The sequence below is a fragment of the Crinia signifera genome, chromosome 3, assembly GCF_055691185.1.
Source record: "Crinia signifera chromosome 3, ASM5569118v1, whole genome shotgun sequence".
Classification (NCBI taxonomy): domain Eukaryota; kingdom Metazoa; phylum Chordata; class Amphibia; order Anura; family Myobatrachidae; genus Crinia; species Crinia signifera.
The window spans coordinates 36,014,854-36,032,919 of NC_139219.1; the positions used below are offsets into that span (position 1 = coordinate 36,014,854).

Here is an 18,066-nt window from a genome sequence, read left to right on the forward strand (position 1 = left end):
ATTGGTCCGTCGGTCCGACGGACCAATCACGGCCTTTGGGGGCGGGCGGGGTGAGGTGGGGTGACACCAGTGTCACCCTTACACCCCGCGGTGATTGGTGCTGTACTTTACAGCACCAATCACCTCTGATCCCGTGTCACCGGCGAACGTTATTCGCCGGTGACACAGGAAAACGCTGTGAATGGCTGTTCACACTGAACAGCCAATCACAGCGATCGCCGACGGGGGGGCGGCATCGCAGCCCCCCCGGGGCATGCACGGACATGTCTGCTGTCAGGGACAGCAGACATGTTGAAACTGTCACCGCGTCTATAGACGCGGTGACAGTTTAAATCCATGACGTACATTTACGCCATGTGTCGGGAAGTGCTTCCCGACCATGACGTAAATGTACGTCAAATGTCGGGAAGGGGTTAATCTCCCTGGCTGCCACCGTCCCCCAGCTCCCTGCCATCTACCTGCCGCAGACGCTCATCCGCTGCAGGGGTTAAGACTCGCCGCGAGTGGCGGCGAGTCTTAACCACATTGAATAGTGGGAGCAGGAGTGGCAGCGAGCCCTCCGGAACAGGGCGAGTGCATGGCGAGAGAAAAAATCTCTCGCCATGCACGGAGAATAATTCTCATTGAATACAGCCCTAAATTACACCATATTTTCTAAATAAGTGGTTGGATGCATCTTTGCGGAAAGGCATAGCTACTGAAAAATTCTTTAACACGTGGGAAAGCTACGGTGATACTCAACCCCATGCCATACAGGATCAGGTATGGAGGTGCTCCCGGAATTTGTATGCAAGATCCCCGATTTCCCTTTAATGCTATTTAGCATTAGTACCTTATGTTCTTGTTTGGACTAACCCTAAGTGGGACTATTGATTTGGAAATGAACGTGGACACACCACGTTCTGATATATGTATTTGTATCTTCTCTTTAATTACTATGCCTTTTTATATGCCTTTTTACTGCATTGATATAATATACTTTTATATTTTGTCAAATTACGGTGTGATTTATATCTTGTATTTAGTGCACAAACTATTTGTTTTGAATTTTCTCTTAACGCTTTAATAAAAGAAAATGTATAAAAAAATGATATCTTAAATACAGTATGAAATATGAATATATATTACACACACACACACACACATACTACATGTACTCACATACTGTACATAATATATATGTGTGTATAACGAGTGTAGACAGTGCCCTCTAGTGTAGAGTTATCAAACAGTTGTGAGTACTGTACATAATGAATATAAAATTAGAACCACACCAAATAACATTGATGTACAAGCTCATCTGTGCGGCTCTCTTTATTTATTTATTTTTTGCATCCTTTCTTTATTATAGTTGAAGTTTCCAAAAAATAAAACAGTAGGGCCATCCAGAAGACTGCTACCACTCACTAAAGGTGCGCATACACTTGTGTGCCTTCTCCAAGGGGAGAAGTCTCATGCGATTCCCGCTCATGCTATAAACTAGCATGTCGTAACTATAAATTTTGCTCCCCCCCTGCCAAAAAGTTTGTGCCCCCCCCCCCCTCCAGGCTCCTCTCCAGCATGTTTTCTCAGCATGTGACGTGATGACATCACACGCATAACGGAGAAGCTGAAGCAGGAGAGAGGAAGAGAGACCAGCAGACACTGCTGCTTCCCTTGGCTCCGACGCATCCCAAGCTGCCCTAGCACGCTCATCCTCCCGCCCATCCTGTACACAGTAGCCAATAGCTGGCTCTGTGTACAGTCAATTGAATCAGTGTGGGAATTTGACATCTCTGCCATAGCCCCACCCGCGGCTGACTCGCCTCCAGTGCTCAGTCAGTGGGCAGCAGTAGGCAGCATGTCAGTGTGTCAAGTGGGTGCCGGCGCCCACACAGGCCCTGCTGCTGCTTGCTCCCCCAAGCGGCTGCTGGAGCTGCCTTACAGTAGTTACGCCACTGACAGTATGCGGTCCTATTGCATACAATGCTGTACTGTATGTGATTCCAGCAAGTGCTGCGACATCTGAAAAATCTTTAGTGCAGCCCTTGCGATCTCCGGCTCCGATCCAATGCGCGCGGAATCGCTTTTGGCAGTTTTTGATTTCTCGGCCCGATGTGTTCGAATCAGATGACAATCTTACTAGTGTATGGGCACTATTAGGAAGTTGTTTACTGATTTGGTACTAAATCACTTTAAATCATTTTTTTGAGACATTCACTGAATGAACTACTGTAGTGCTCTCTGGGCATGATTCGGACTTGCAATCAAAGCAAACAAAATCATACCTCCCAACATTTACATGTTAGGCAGCAGGACTCACAGTAATACATTTCTCTTCTCACATATCCCGGAGACACTGTAGGACATTTCTATATTTTTCTTTGTTGCATTAACACTAGTTACCAGCCCATCAAAATGATTGAACATACCAATAATGCTCTGTAGGGATTTCGGCGAACAGTGAACAGTGAATAGGGTGATTCAGATTTTCAGTGAAAAAGATTCACCGCAAGGAGTGTAAACAGCCCGATTCACCGGGAAAAAAAAAACGGTGAATCGGGAGCATTATACACGGTATATTTAGACATCAAACAGAAAATAAAATCATGTGGACATAATTGGCTTTAAAACAAATGTAGTAAAGAAATGTAATAAACAAATATGGAACTGAGGCTACAAACATATCTATTTGACAACACATACTGTATATAGAAAGTACCATTTTTTTATGTAGCATTTGGGAATTGTAAAGATCAAAGAAGCGACGCCTGCGTTCTTTATATAACCCTGACTACAGTTTATTCTCGCCGCCAAATTATACACAAATGTATGTAAATATTTGCAGTGTGCAATGTTATAGTTATTTTGTACTTCTGTCTCCAGTACCAACATTAGCTGAATCGCTGCCAGAATCCAGTTTTGCAGATGCTTGAATAGGAGATAGGGATTCTCAGCCGGCAAACAATGTATCAGGATGAGATTAAACCGGAATAGAGAGCTGTCCCATTACTGCCAGAGCAATTTACAAGAGAGATGCCTGCTGTAATTACTTAGACAGTCGTCTGCCTGAGACTCTCACTCCTGAGTATACAGCATTTGCCATGTGTGCGGAGAGTCATGATCTGCAATTTGTGCGTTGTCAGTTACAGAGAGATCTGAAGGACAAACGTGTGAGGACCAATCTTCTAACACCAGACATTTCTTCCTCAGGAAATGTGCAACGGAAAGTAGCCTCCCAAGCAAATAATGATATTTTATGTATTTATCCCCACACCAAAATATTTTCAGAGTCAGAGATATCTCGGCTTTTTACAGAACATGGGCATTTTTTGGACCAGTAATTGCTGATCATTACAATATCTCCCCATCCTGCCTGATTCACTAGGATACAGAGAGAATGTAGGAGATCCACTTGCTCTTCCAGGTGTGCAGGGGTCTACCTGAAAAATCAGGAGTCTCCTGCAACTTATGGGAGTAGGGAAGTATGCTGATAGAGACGTGTAGGATACAGGGTTTCCAAAAACATACAGGTACTGTAGTTAATTGGTTTCTGACCGAAATAGAACCCTGGTGTATATACTGTAAATGTGTGTGCCCATGTGGGGCTAAATGTAATAGGGTGTGAGAATCAGAATGAGTCAACATGGGGTTTTTCACATTTCATTTTTAACCGACATGTGCCGACAGGCGGTATTCCATGCCCTACCATCCATTAGGGCGTGGTGGGAGAATAAAATAGTGTGCCGAGCGCAGTGGGGCACCGTGCCCGAAGCATGATGAGCGCAGCGAAAGTGAAAACCCCCATGTCAACATTTTGTCTGTCGACCTTCCCCATGTCGACTTAATGCTTGTGTCGCCCTAATGACCCTGTCGACCTAACCCATATCGACCTTCAGGCATGTCGACCTAGTGGTGTCGACCTAATGCTTGTCGACCTAGTTCATGTCTATCCAATGATCCATACCCCAGTTTCTATGGGGGTACAAATCTGTTCCGGAGGATCCCTCTCCCGGTAATATTTATAAACTAGCAACCTCTAGGCTACCATAGAACATCACCACCTGGGGCCAAGCCCCGGAATCTAAGAGCTTGTTAAACCTGACAGCTTGTAGCCCCCATAGAAACCTATGAGTGCTGCAGCTGCTGTAGGCCCCAATCCGATATCTCCAGAGTCAGGATCCGCTCGTGTGCAGAATGGGCCCGACTCCCTATATAGAAGTTCTATGATTGCTGCTGCGATAATTTCACTTATTTACACCTCTGTCCCTGTATATGATTATTAGTACATTTTGGGAAATGTTCATTTCTTATGGCTACAAATAAATATCAGCGATCACAATTCTAATTATTGGGTCTGAAACCCAATAATACTGTAAGTAACTTTCCTCCATATCGGCATCGAGCCCTTTATAAAGAGTCCACTATATCTCTCTGCAAGGCTTAATACAGAGGCGTAACTCTGGGAGGCAATGGAGTCATATGCCACCAGGCTCCTGCTCCCAAGGGGGGCACCTCTCCTCCCCTGCGAGTTTGAATCATTTAATTGAAAGCCGTTGATATCACTTCTGTGGCTGACGCCTCCTTCTAGCAGGAGCATAGATGTCACACTCTCTTTATTTTAAACATAATTTTTGAAGTGTCACACTCTGTATTAGAACCCATGACCTGTTCCACTAGAAGCAGACACCTTAGTGATTCAGTTTTAAGTATTTTCTCATGTGTAGGAAGCAGGAGAATTCTAACTATATGAAGTTACTAAACTACATAGCTCTGCCTAATAGAAACCATTATACATAGTCAGAATCTGAACACTTACTGAGCAGGAGCAAATAGCTTTATCAGTAAGGTGTGTGCCTCCAGTGAGACAGGTCACAGGTTCTAATCCTGGGAATGTGTGAGATAGGAGAGGGCACCAATATTTATCTTGCCTCCGGGCAACTTGGATAAACTTGCGCCACTGGCTTAATACATAGACTCATTAGTACCAACCACCTTGTACATTTGCTGCTAATTCTATTGACCCCATTGTCTTTATTAATTGTCATATCAATTTGCAATGTTCCTATCTTGCTGGAGAGTATAGGCGGAGCCATTGATGACTAGTACAGAAACCAGGGCAGGGCCAATATACTTCTCCAACTAAAATACTGTAGCAGTAGTCAATGAATTTCCACAGTCTTCAACGCCGTACCCTATTCCTATCACTGCAATTATCCGGCAGCTCAGGAAAGCACAGCAGCTACCGCCACGCTGGTGCGCTACGAAGGCACTTAAGTTTTTTCCTATTTTATTTTTTCATATTTTTAGCTGATATATTAATATAGAAATAGATAATATTCATCTTTCCCAGAAAAACCTTTAGATTCCGCCTCACCCAGCAGTCATATTCGGTGTTTGTTTTAAAATGGAATTCAATCATTATGTTGACATTTACAATGTCAACAATCATAATGTTGACACCTGTGTTCATGGTTACTGTGCCAACAGTTTTGTAATGTCGACATAGAACATGTACTTTGTATATGTTTGGTGAAATGTAATATAATTGGAATGCTGTACAAAAAAATTCTTAATTTACACCTCAGTATGGTTTGTTAGGACATGCTAGCAAGGATTATCAACCTACTGCCAATATATTTTATGATAATCTCTCTTCTTTTCTATTATATGTTTAGGTATACCAAGCTAAAACTCCAAGTCAATACAGAGGGACGGATACCCGTTAAAAAGTAGGTGGTTTATGAATACAACTATTCATTTGTAAATAAGGTCAATTAAGTATGTTAGATGTTGATATGTGAATGTTTATTTAAAACAACAATCATACCACTTTCACACTGCCTAAACGTTTTAAAAAACGGTATTTTAAAACGGTATTTAAAACGGGTCTGAGCCTTGACATTGCAGTAGATTACCGTTTTAAATACCATTCACATCAGTCAACCCGTTTTAATCCCCTCAACATGTTTCAAGGCAGAATGCTGGGGACAGCCTATCACAGGTCTGTAATCTGTTGTTTTTTACTAAATACCATGTCAGAGCCATTCTCACTGCATAAAAACGGCTCTGAAACGTGTAGGACTCTGCTTTTTAAACGTTTTGAAATACCGGTTATCTTTAACCGGTAAATGAACTCTGGCGCTTTCCCACTGCAGCCTTAAACGTTTTGAAATGGGGAAAAAACAGCAATATACCGTTTTACAAGTGCAGTGTGAAAGGGGGATCATTTACCAGGCAAAACCTTGCCTTGTAAACGTTTACCGCTTTTAAAAATAAATCTGAATTCGCACGGCATCCTGCACCTCTGGTGGACTCGGACTGTACAACATACCGCCGATGAAGTTCAGAGTTTTTTTTTTTATTTCCACTGAAAGATTTATTTTTCAGACATGGCTGTAACTTATAGATTTTACAACTAATTTTTGCAAAGTGATGCCCCTTTCACACTGCACTTGTTAAATGGGATATTGTCGTTTTTTTCCCATTTCTAAACGTTTAAGGCTGCAGTGGGAAAGTGCCAGAGTTGATTTACCGGTTAAAGATAACCGGTATTTCAACACGTTTAAAAAGCAGAGTCCTACACGTTTAAAAAGCAGAGTCCTACACGTTTCAGAGACATTTTTTGTGCAGTGAGAATGGCTCTGAAACGGTATTTAGCAAAAAACAACAGATTACAGACCGGATTCAGTATGAAATCCCGGCGGTCGGGATCCCGGCGTTCAAAATCCAAACGCCAGAATCCCGACCGCCGGAATCCCGACAAGGGGGGGACGTGGAGCGCCCCCCTTGCGGGCTCGCTGCGCTCGCCACGCAGCGGGCCCGGTGCCTCGCTACACTCGGCACACTAATTTATTCTCCCTCCAGGGGTGTCGTGGACACCCGCGGAGGGAGAAAGTGTCGGAATTTTGGCGGTCGTGATTCCGGCGGTCGTGATTCTGAACGCCAGGATCCCGACCGCCGGGATTTTAACTGCATCCCTACAGACCTATGATAGGCTGTCCCCTGCATTCTGCCTTGAAACGTGTTGAGGGGATTAAAACAGGTTGACTGATGTGAAATGGTACTTAAACGGTATTTAAAACGGTAATCTACTGCAATGTGAAGGCTCAGATCCGTTTTAAATACCGTTTAAAAATACCGGTTCTTTAAACGTTTTGGCAGTGTGAAAGCGGTATCACAAGCATGCAACATCTGTAAATAAACCCATACTTACATTTTATTTAAATCATAATGTGATCAGTACTCCAAGCTTCACAATGGCTGATAAAATGCAGACAAAACTGTCAATGAGTAGGTGTAAATAAGATGTAGAGCAGAGGTTATATGGCCTTAGTAGAATGCTGTGCACAATGCAAGTGGTAATAAACAGATAGAATCCACATTCATCAGCTCATAAACTGTCTGTCCTAAGCAACACATTACAGCATCCGGGCTATAAGGATGCTTATTTCTTCTAATTATAGATGCATTAAGCAGTAATTCAATTACAAAGTGACAAGCCTGAAAGTGTAACAAATGTACAGTATTTGCTACTGGATGATGTGATCCTCAGGGTTCTACCTGCCAATGAATGATGGCAATGTTACTGTAGGTTTTCCTATCAAAAATTGGTAAAAATAAATAAAATCAATGAATATATTTATTAAAAATGTTTGTTCAGCTGTTGGCATTGGGGCATTTCAATTATGTCCGGATCCCAAATCCCTCCCCATAATGTCCTCTCTATATGGAACTTGCTAGAAGATTATACACAACTTTTTCATGTCTGAGCTTTATATTATACTAGTTAAAAGCCTGTTAAAATGACGGTTATCCCGGTCCCTAACTGCTCCTACCTCCAATCTCTGTCTTCACAGAACCCTCTGTCCATAGCCAGCGAGTATGAAACAGATCAGTAATTTGGTCCATTGAGCGGCCTGTAGTGGTTTCATGCCATACCATCCTAGGGCGTGGTGGGAGAATAAAATAGTGTGCCGGGTGTATTGAGGCACCGTGCCCGAAGCATGGCGAGCGCAGTGAGCCATGCGAGGGATGCGGTGCTACATTTCAATGTCCATGTCGACTGTATCGACATTTGGGGAAAAAAAAAACAGTAGAAAAACCCCATGTCGACCTTATGACCCTGTCGATCTTCCCCATGTCAACCCTTGACCCTGTCGACCTAACCCATATTGACCTTCAGTCCTGATGACCTTCCTGCATGTCCACCTTCAGTCATGTCAACCTAGTGGTGTCGACCTAATGCTTGTAAACCTAATGCTTGTCTACCCAATGATCCCATTCCCTGTCTGGGATCCGGCAAGTGTCTGGCTCAAAGTGAAATATTGGCGGGTGATTCTGGTTGACTCGATAAGCAGCAGAACGTCACTAATGCCGCTCACGCAAATGAATGTGTCCGCACATCCCCATGGCGGACACAGAGGCGGGCGTCTAACGTTCTCAGCCACCCGCCCCTGGCAGGCATCTGCCCGCCTGTGTTCGCATGGGGACACCCAGCCTTTTCCTGGGTGCACCCAGTGTTTTTGTGGGAACACCCATGAAATGCTGAGCGTCCCCATGTGAACGCCTCGTGGACTATGCCGAAGGTGCCCGCTCAGCAGCCCTGCACATGTGCAGAGGTTAAACATTGGTTCTTGGTGCGAATTTCCCCCGGGACTGAACAAATAAGAAGGACGCCCCATTTCCCGAAGCTAGCCACAGATATTCTCCCGGACAGTGTAACGTCTGCGGCTCAAAAGTGCTTTGTGGATTTGAAAGGTAACCGCCTGCGTGGCTGGCGGCTGAGGCACGTCTCTCTGGCATTGGACAAGTGAGAACGGACGTCTACAGCGTCTTTGGGCCAAAATAAGAGGCTGCCTGCCGACAGTAAATACATGTCCCGCTTATAACGTTTAAATTATTATTTTATGTTTGATTGATTCAATATACCCCAGGAGATTATATATATATATATAATTTTATGTGTTTCTATTAGTTTTATTGAATAGCTATAAAAATGATACATTTTTCCACATGGGTGCTGAAAATGATCAAGAGCCTATTCTGAGAAGGGGAAGTGCTGTGACCAGCCAGTGCTGTGTGAGCGTGGACACACACCTTACACTATCAGTCTCACTAAGGGGCAGCTTTAACCACAAGTTCTAGCATTATTATCACTCTTTATGATTGATAAATGGTGTTCCGGACAATCAGCTCCTGTCATACAGTATATTTGCAAAATGCCAGGAATTGATTGGCTGAAGCAACATTTATTATTCAGAACAGGTGATAAGGAGAATATCACTTATTGTTAAATCTGCCCCTAAATATATTTGTGAGGAAAAATAGAAATAAAACTGTATGATTTATGGAACCGTGCGGCCAACTGGCTGCTCAATATCACACTGCCATTAAGGTGGGCCAATTTTTATGAGGTGGCCTGTTGCCGTAGCTACGTCCACACCCTATTGTTCCTCTGGCCTAGAACCTATCCAGACGGCCTGTTATTGACAGCTATGTGGAACCAAAATATTAAATTGAAATTAATCAAGACTTCAATATTTCAACCCATTGCATAATTAATATAATTATTCTGCAATGGTTTGGAATCTTGAAGTAACTTTTTTTTTCTTCACTTTTTAAGCATATTAAATAGATGTATTTCTATCTGTCATTTGGGAATATACCAAGGAGAAGCTTAATAAGCGAGGATTGAAGATGAAAGGAAACGTGAATATTGTCTGAGGCAATTCCGATCTTGATAAGTTTAGGGCTCTTTTAGTAGGTCAATGAAATGAGAAAGATCCTGCTGGAGAATTGACTTGAAGAATAGCAGAGAGACAGTTCCCATCTCAGGCATTTATGGAGATCACACTCTGCTATAACATCGCAGAAACGTAGGTTTGGTGTAGTGCTAATCTAAGACCTATACAATTGCATATTCATAAAAGTGCACAATAAATGTTATTTTTCTTTCTTCTAGAGAAATAGATAACAACGATATCATGTTTCTTTTCCTTGTAGCATATATCGCCTGTTTTCCACAGACAGAAAACGTGTGGAAACTGCACTAGAGGCTTGTAGTCTTCCACCTGGCAGAGTAAGTATCTCAGACACACTGCACTAAATAATACACTGTCCTCTTATCTCTTCCAGAATCAAGAACAGAAGCACAGTGGTGCAATCGTCATTGAAAATTGCATTGATGTGTTGTTTTCTGTTTTGTTAATGCTCTCATTTATATTTCTTTTAATTCCTCTTAACAAACTGTTAAGAGATGGTTATAAGGTTCTCTGCTACCCTTAGGTATGCAAATATATATATATATTTGCATAACCCATTCAATTGCTGTGTGTTCTACTGTATATGCATGCACTGCAAAATTATATTTTTGGTAATACTTTGTTATTATTATTATTATTTTTCGACACTATATAGAAGTCAACTCCACGCCGACGTGGATAGTGGGGGTATGAAAAGGTCGGAAGGACGCATGCGCTTGCCACGCTTTGGGCTGCCGTGGATAGTGGGGGTTTGAAAAGGTGCTACAGAACCCCTAACCCTGTAGGCAGGGTTGCTGTACCCTGCCGTAATAGCTAGCAGGAGCGTCTCATTGCTGGAGCGTCTGAGACACTACTGCGTGTCAAAAAGATGGAGCGCCTCTCCACCGGCGCCAGCATGATCCCCTCTCTGCCAAAGAGAGGGGATCATGCTGTTGCCGGCGGTGTGAGAGAGGTGCTGAGTAGGCTTGCCAGGGACACCGGGGACAGAGATGCAGTTTCCGGCAACAGTACGGTAGTTACTTGTGTAGTTTCACGGCGGCAGCTTACGCTGATAATTTAGCTTAGGCTGCCGCCGTGAAACTACACAAGTAAGGCAGCCGTTGGGCTACGCTGATAATGTAGCTTAGGCTGCCGCCTTATAACTACTCAAGTAAGGCAGCCGTTGGGCTGCGCTAATAGCGTAGCTTCAAAAGTAGCGTAGAAATTCTAAAGATAAACATCATCCCCATTCCCCGGCCTATCCACAATTTAATTAAAATATCTGGCTGTTGGCATGCTGGGTGATATACTGTAGACCCACAGCAACTTTGGAGACACAGACTGTGCAATACTGGAATGAGGGCATGAGTCTCAGTTACTCCCTTCATTTGCACCCTAGCTCTGTGGGCCCCGGCTCCTGAAAAGGTCTTTATCCAGCGGTTCCAGGTTCAGGACACTAGTTACCAGCACGCTCCTCAGATCCTGCAGATTCCAGTCTTCTGGTTCTGGCAGGTGTTCCGGTTGCAAGGATGCTGCCATGTTCCCTGTCAAATGGTGGAGGGAGGGCCACATGACGACCTTTGGCTGCCAACAGGCAGCAAAGGGGAAACTTAAAACCAAGGGCGTACGTAACTACCTCCCACAACCAAGCGGTGTACAGAGGCAGGAAGTGAGGAACATGTGAATGCCTCCCGGTTCGTATTCCTTATACTCCAGCGGCCACGGCTGCAAAATAACTACGGCGGGGGTGATTGCCCTAATCATGGGAGCTGCATCATATTACGAAAAGAGCTGCATGTGGCCCAAGGTCCTTGGGTCGGCCACCCCAGCTCTAATTTATATGGGGCTTTAGAATACACACGATTATATGATTTTTTTTTTTTTAAGATATCGCTCAGAAGGGTCCTTCTTAAAAAATCGGGTAGTGTGATGGGGCTCAAGAGGTCTATGTAATCAGTCTTGGAAAGAGTTAAAGTGGATGGACATAAAGTATAAGCCAATCAGCTTCTAACTGTCATGTTACAGGCCGTCTTTAAAAATGTCCAACTGGCTGGTCCTAAATCTCTCCATCATCCACTCTCTCCAAGGTACATAGGCCCAAACATTTAATTATTTTAAACTAAAGTGTCAGAACAAATCTACCCCATAGACATGGGCCGTGCGGATTACAGGAGAAGCCCCTATCTGAACAATGCAACATGCGGTCAGAAAAAGAGATATTAGAGCAGACCCTACAGTCGTTTTTGTAATACTTGTATCGGGATTTATCAAACCTTCTAAAAAATAATTAGCCAGGTTAAAGAGGAGGTAGATTAAGAGAAGATAAATGACTAAGGCAACTATCTCTTTCATGATTACCAATCACTTTATATACTGTAGGTATTTTGATGATTAAAAAATTTTAATTTATGGTGTCAGGTGCTCTTAAAGTTCATATCTAATTTAGGATTTCCCAGATGGAAACGTTTCATTTGGAGAAAACAGCTGTTGAATGTAATTAAAAAATAAAATGATGGTTCTCTGTGACTCGGGCTTGTCTTGGGCTTTTGTATGGGAGACAGTTACAGATTCAACAACATTCCTAATGAAGTGATGAAATGGTTCTTCATGTCTGGGCCTAGTTACACAAAGCACAGGGGATACGTCTCAGTTTTACCAGCACACAGATACAGTCTGGGATAGCCGTGGGGACACTGATTCTTCAGTAAAGTTCTAAAAAAGTTCTAAAGTTCTAAAAAAGATTAAAGAGTCTATTTACTAAGCTCTGAAAGAGATAGAGTAGATGGAGAAATAGTACCAGCCAATCAGCTCCTGTCCAGGGCCGCCGAGAGGGAAGGGGGAATGTGGGTACTAATTACCCGGGTCTAGACTTGCTGGAGGGGCCCGGCGGGGGCCCTGGACCGACCCCCCCCCTTTCCGCCTCCATCCCTCCGGGGCAGCAGCACACACTCCTACAGCATGTGCTGTGCTGACAGCAGGATCAGCATGAGCGTCTCACTGACAGCGTGAGAGCTCATGCTGAGCCTGTTCTCACTACAGCACATGCTGTAGGTGTGTGCTGCAGTGCTGCTGCTACTGGGGTGGGGGGGAACACCCCCCCACCCCTCAACTTTAGAGTGTTTTCCACCCCCTTAAACATTTTGAAGGCGTGGCCTAAGATGGGAGGTGGCCACACACCCAAAATTTCACCGGGCCCGGCATACCTCTCTGCAGCCCTGGAAATTCTCGGGATTGCCACTGTTTGGAGCCGGGCTGAGTTCAATCAATGAACTCAGGCAGCTTCAGCGCTGCCCAGCTCCCTCCCCTCCGTCTCGCCTCCTCCTTCCCTCTCCCCTCTGGGTTTTCTATGGAAGTCCCCGGCGCCGGCTTATGACAAGCCGGCTGCCAGGGACAGGGACGTGCGGGGGCGCAGGTCCGGGCAGCCGCTGATTGACCCAGGGAGGCCATGATGGGGTTTTTTAAAGGGAGCGCTCCCCATAAAAAACTCACCCAGTTGGGAGCACTCCCCCCCAAAAAAAACACCACTGAAGCGGTTAAGCCCGGTACACATGTTGACATATTGGCTAGCAATTGTGACTAGATGCACACGAGATTCTGACTAGGCGATTTTGTCTAATATGATCTAGTCAAAATTGCTTTGCCTGCACAGTCAATCTATGCTAAGCAATCTATGCTAGACAATATTATATATTTTATTTTCAGGAGAAAAACTGGGAGATTTTGGCTAACCTTCTAGGAGATTTTGATTATCTAGTCGAAATCGCCTGCCAAAATCTCACCGTGTGTACACCCCTTTAGTCCCTATTGGTCATACCAGTTTAAGCAACTTAAATAATGGTATAGTATCTGAATGTACTGTATGTATTACAGTAGACCACAACTGCTTGAGATTCTGTTTGGAAAGGAGACATATTAGTAATCTACTCATCATCCTATCATCCATCTGTTACTTAGTAACAGCGATTTGAATTTTAATAAAAGAAGACATTTGCTAACCAACCGACTGAGACCTGGAGGTGCAAGTCTTCACCTTAGAGACTTTAATGACTTTTTAACTTATGTGAATTTAATAACTCACATAGCTTAAAGTTTGGGCTCAAGTTTTTCCATTATGTTCGTAGCCTTTATTATTTTTAACTTGTACTGTATGTGAATTAAGAAAACTTAAGGAGATCTGAAACTCTTAATGACTTTGGTAAAATAGCCACGAAGTACAACTTCTGAAGAAATGGAAGCAGATGGAATTGCAAAGTGGAAGTGTCACATTATTGTGATACAGTATGTCAGAGTTGGTCACGTGCATAAATGCATCCAATGCCGTAGTAGAGCTTACAAGCACCCTCTGCTGGCCATGCCCACAAGATCATGACATCACTACATTATGCAGAAGGGGCGGGGCTCTGTGAGGCGGCACCGGTTCTTATACCCTTGCTTGATGCCCTCATCTCCGTCCCCTTCTTGTATCTGGGTTAGATGTGTTCAGGGTAAGACTGGAGGCGTGGCTTCACTGAGTACCAAAAAAAGCTACAAATCGCTGTGTGATGCAAATGCATTTAATACCTGAATTGTGCACAAAATAAGTACCCAAATGGTACCTGAATTGTCAAGTGAACCCAGACACAATTAAATAAATATTGTTATTATTCAAGACAATGCTTATAAACCTACGGTGCATGAAGCTTTCCTCTCCCCAGCAGAGTATGTAGCATTTTTTTTTATGTAAAACAAGTATTTATTGAACAGAGTTTGACCTTGAAAACACTGTTGCAGCAGTTCAAATGTATTTGCATAAATGGGTGTGTTAAGTCATTTTCATCCAATCAGACTCGGACTGCATCCATCTTCATCATCAGTCAGGCCCATCCAGGCAAACGGGATCAGCCGTGCTGCCATTACAGTTGCAATTCAGTTATACGTCCTTAGGGGGGGTATTCAATACTGGACGATATTTCCGATTTTCGGAAGTGTTGTCTGTTTTTGAAAAGTATAGGTCAAATTTTCATTCGACCTATTCAATGTTAGTTCTGTTCTTCCCTGTTTTGGAAACACCCTGAAAGTCGAAAAAGACGTAGATCGGCGAATCCCCTCCTTTATGGTCATAAACGGATGCTAATTCGACAATTTAGTGTCAATTTCTGAAAATGCATATTCGACTTTTAAAATAGTCGAATTTGCAGCGGCGAGTCCCGGATGAAAATTGCTGGAATTGAATAGGTTTTAGCTGAATTTAGAATATCAGAAATATCGGCCAGGATTAAATACCCTCCTAAGGGGGAATTTTACTAAAATGTGAGTTCTATTGAAGATGGGATGTTGCACATAGCAACCGATTTATCATCTTCTAGAAGGTGCTAAATAAGTAGAATCTGATTGGTTGCTATGGGAAAGATCCCGTCTTCAATAGAAGTCCCATTTTTCTAAATGTACCCCTTTATGTACATTGGCACTGTGTGCTTACCCTGTTTCAGCCCCTTAGTGGCACACAGTAACAAGTTACATTTACAGCTGAAAATTGATGTGCAGTGCGCAAAGAAACACCGGCCAAGTTCAGTAACCACTGAGTTTGGCAGCTGAGCGAGATGCCGGATGAACTCAGTTTTTTTTTTTGTTTTAAAGGGGCAATCATTTACATGGCATAGTTTTGTCCGATCTCTTTCTTAAAAAACCTCAGAGATCAGCCGGCATTCCATACAGCCACCAAAATCATTTGGCCATGCGTCTTAAAATTTTTTTTTATTTATTTTTGAAAAACTTCTGACGATTGTTCCGTTGCATGAACATCAGCCATTACATACAAACATGAATTAGGCCCTGTGTCCAGCACTGTATCAGTGTCCCAAATCAGCGGCGTAACTACATTTTGGGCGCCCCCCCGCCGTTAAAGGAAGGGCGCTCAGCCACTCACCTGCCTCCCGCCGCACTAACCCCCGCAGTCTTACCTAGGTTCAGTACGCGCTGGTCCCGGCTCCCTCCTTGTGCTATGAGGACCACCACAAAATGTCCGCCCCCATACAGCAGACAGTTTCAGAGAACTGTGTGCTATATGGGGGCGGCCATTTTGTGGTGGTCCTCAGCAGAAGAAGGGAGCCGGGACCAGCGCGTACTGAACATAGATAAAGACTGGGGATGGGGGGGTTTGCGGGGGTTGGTGAGGCGGGAGGCGGGGTGTAACTATAGCACTGCAGCCCCCAGCGCCCGCACATGCACAGCGCCCCCCCCCCACCCCCCCTCGCGGTCGCGGGGGCTGCGGTGCTATAGTTACGCCACTGTCCCAAAGGCTAGTATTCTAGCTTACCATCTGTATGCCACTGTATACCACCCTTGTATATACTGTATCTCCAGCGTCTCCCTGGATATTTATTATTTATGCCATCACGATGACAGTGCCACGTATTTCATGCATGTTGTTCAAATCAGTTTCAACAAACAGAATAAACAAATTAGTATTAAGACAATTTCGTTTTCTCCTCGACATAACTTTGGTAACATCTCTTTATATGTTTGCATTCTGAATGTGAATCTTTCATTGCAGAGTGATTCAGTCCCTCAAGATGACTTCACGCCAGAGGTTTACCGAGTCTTCTTAAACAATATGTGCCCAAGACCGGAGATAGACACTATATTCTCAGAGATGTAAGGAACAGCTACGTCTTCATATCTGTCTGTTTACTCATATTTAGTCAGTTGAATGAACAAAACAAATTAGAGTTGCCACAAAGGTTTTATTGCTTGGGGAGAAATGTTCTCTGTTACTAGTTCCTGTGCTCAGGACCCCTAATGCCAGATTAATAGAGTGACAGAATTGTGGCTCCAGGCCCCTCTTAAAAGAGCATTAGATCCTGCTCTAGAATCAAAATGTGTCTTCTGTTTTTATTTATAAAGGAAACCTTCCCCATAATGATATTGATTGAATAAGTGGGTTGGGATCATTTGGTCTACAGCATGATGGTCAACAGTCATTAGGTCAACACCATTAGGTCGACATGGGTCTAGGTCGACATGGGAAAATGTGGACATGGTTCTAGGTCGAAAGGTCATTAGTTCGACAGGTCGTTAGTTCGACAATGTCTAGGTCGACAGTCAAAAGGTCGGCATGGGGTTTTTCACAGTTTTTTGACCTGAATGTCAACACAGTGGACATGGACACAGAATGAAGTGCACCGCATCGCTCGCTACGCTCTCAATGCGTCGGGCTTGGTGCCTTGCTACGCTCGGCACACTATTTTATTCTCCCACCACGCCCTAGTGGATGGTAGGGCATGAAATACCGCCTGTCGGCCCATGTCGGTTTACAAAACAGTGGAAAAACCCCATGTCGACCTTTTGACTGTCGACCTAGACATTATCAAACTTATGACCTGTCGAACTAATGACCTTTCGACCTAGAACCACGTCGACCTTTTCCCATGTTGACCTAAATGCACGTCGACCTTTTCCCATGTCGACCTAATGGTGTCGACCATCATGCTGTAGACCAAATGACCGCATCCCGAATAAGTAAATTGATTTAATGTATCAGCTGTAATGCACTGCATTGACTGGCTTTTTTTTTTAATACATTTTTGTTTTCTCTCTGTCTCAGCCCCCCTCTCCATTTATATTCTATCCATCTAATTCATTATCTCTATTTCTCTCTCTGCTCGTGCTTTCTCCTCCATTTCCTCCTCTTCCCCACCCCAATACTTTATCCTAGCTCTTCTTCCCCCACTGTCTCACTCTCACCTTCACCCTTTCCTGTGCATCCCTGACACTGGTGGACTTCAGACCAACTGTTGTTATATTCCATCACGGCAATATCATTTTTATCAGCAGTTGATTCTATTATATACAGTAGATCAAATAACATAATAGATAGAGCTGACAGGTACGCTTACCTTCTAGATGTGTCCCTTGAGCGTGGGGGGGAATGTTGGCGACTTTGAGACCAAATCTCTTCATCAGATAAAGTGCAACATTTTCAAGAACTGGCATGTTCTGTAATTACTCTAATACCCCTTTTCCATCTACAAGCTGGGTTGTACCCGGGATTTCTTCTTGGCTCCGAACCCTTTTACACGAGAGTTCCCACCCAGCATAATTCCGGGTTGGTGACTTTATCAGGAGGTGGGGTCGTGGCGGTGCCAGTGCCAGCTTTTGCATTGCAGTGATACGACCCGGGTCGTATCAACCCAGGTTACCCGTTTACACTACGCAGTAACCCGGTTTGAACCAGTGTTCAACCCTGGTCGCTACATGGGTTGAAATGCATCATTTCAACTGGGAGCGTTTCCACCTGCCTACAATCCTGGGTTTTGTGCACTCCCATGCAAACACCTGAGATATTTAGGCTAGTTGAAAAGGGGTA

The 18,066-nt window shown here is 43.9% G+C and overlaps 1 protein-coding gene across 3 annotated transcripts in view; it reads left to right on the plus strand.

Annotated features, from left to right (window-relative positions):
* PLCB1 (phospholipase C beta 1) overlaps window positions 1-18,066 on the plus strand; it is a 632,132-nt gene that overhangs the window by 392,452 nt on the left and 221,614 nt on the right. For all 3 annotated transcript variants that reach the window (XM_083175630.1, XM_083175632.1, XM_083175631.1), the window contains exons 6-8: window positions 5,658-5,711; window positions 9,985-10,060; window positions 16,255-16,355. In XM_083175630.1, the coding sequence (XP_083031756.1) occupies window positions 5,658-5,711; window positions 9,985-10,060; window positions 16,255-16,355 (231 nt within the window). The remainder of the gene's footprint in view (window positions 1-5,657; window positions 5,712-9,984; window positions 10,061-16,254; window positions 16,356-18,066) is intronic.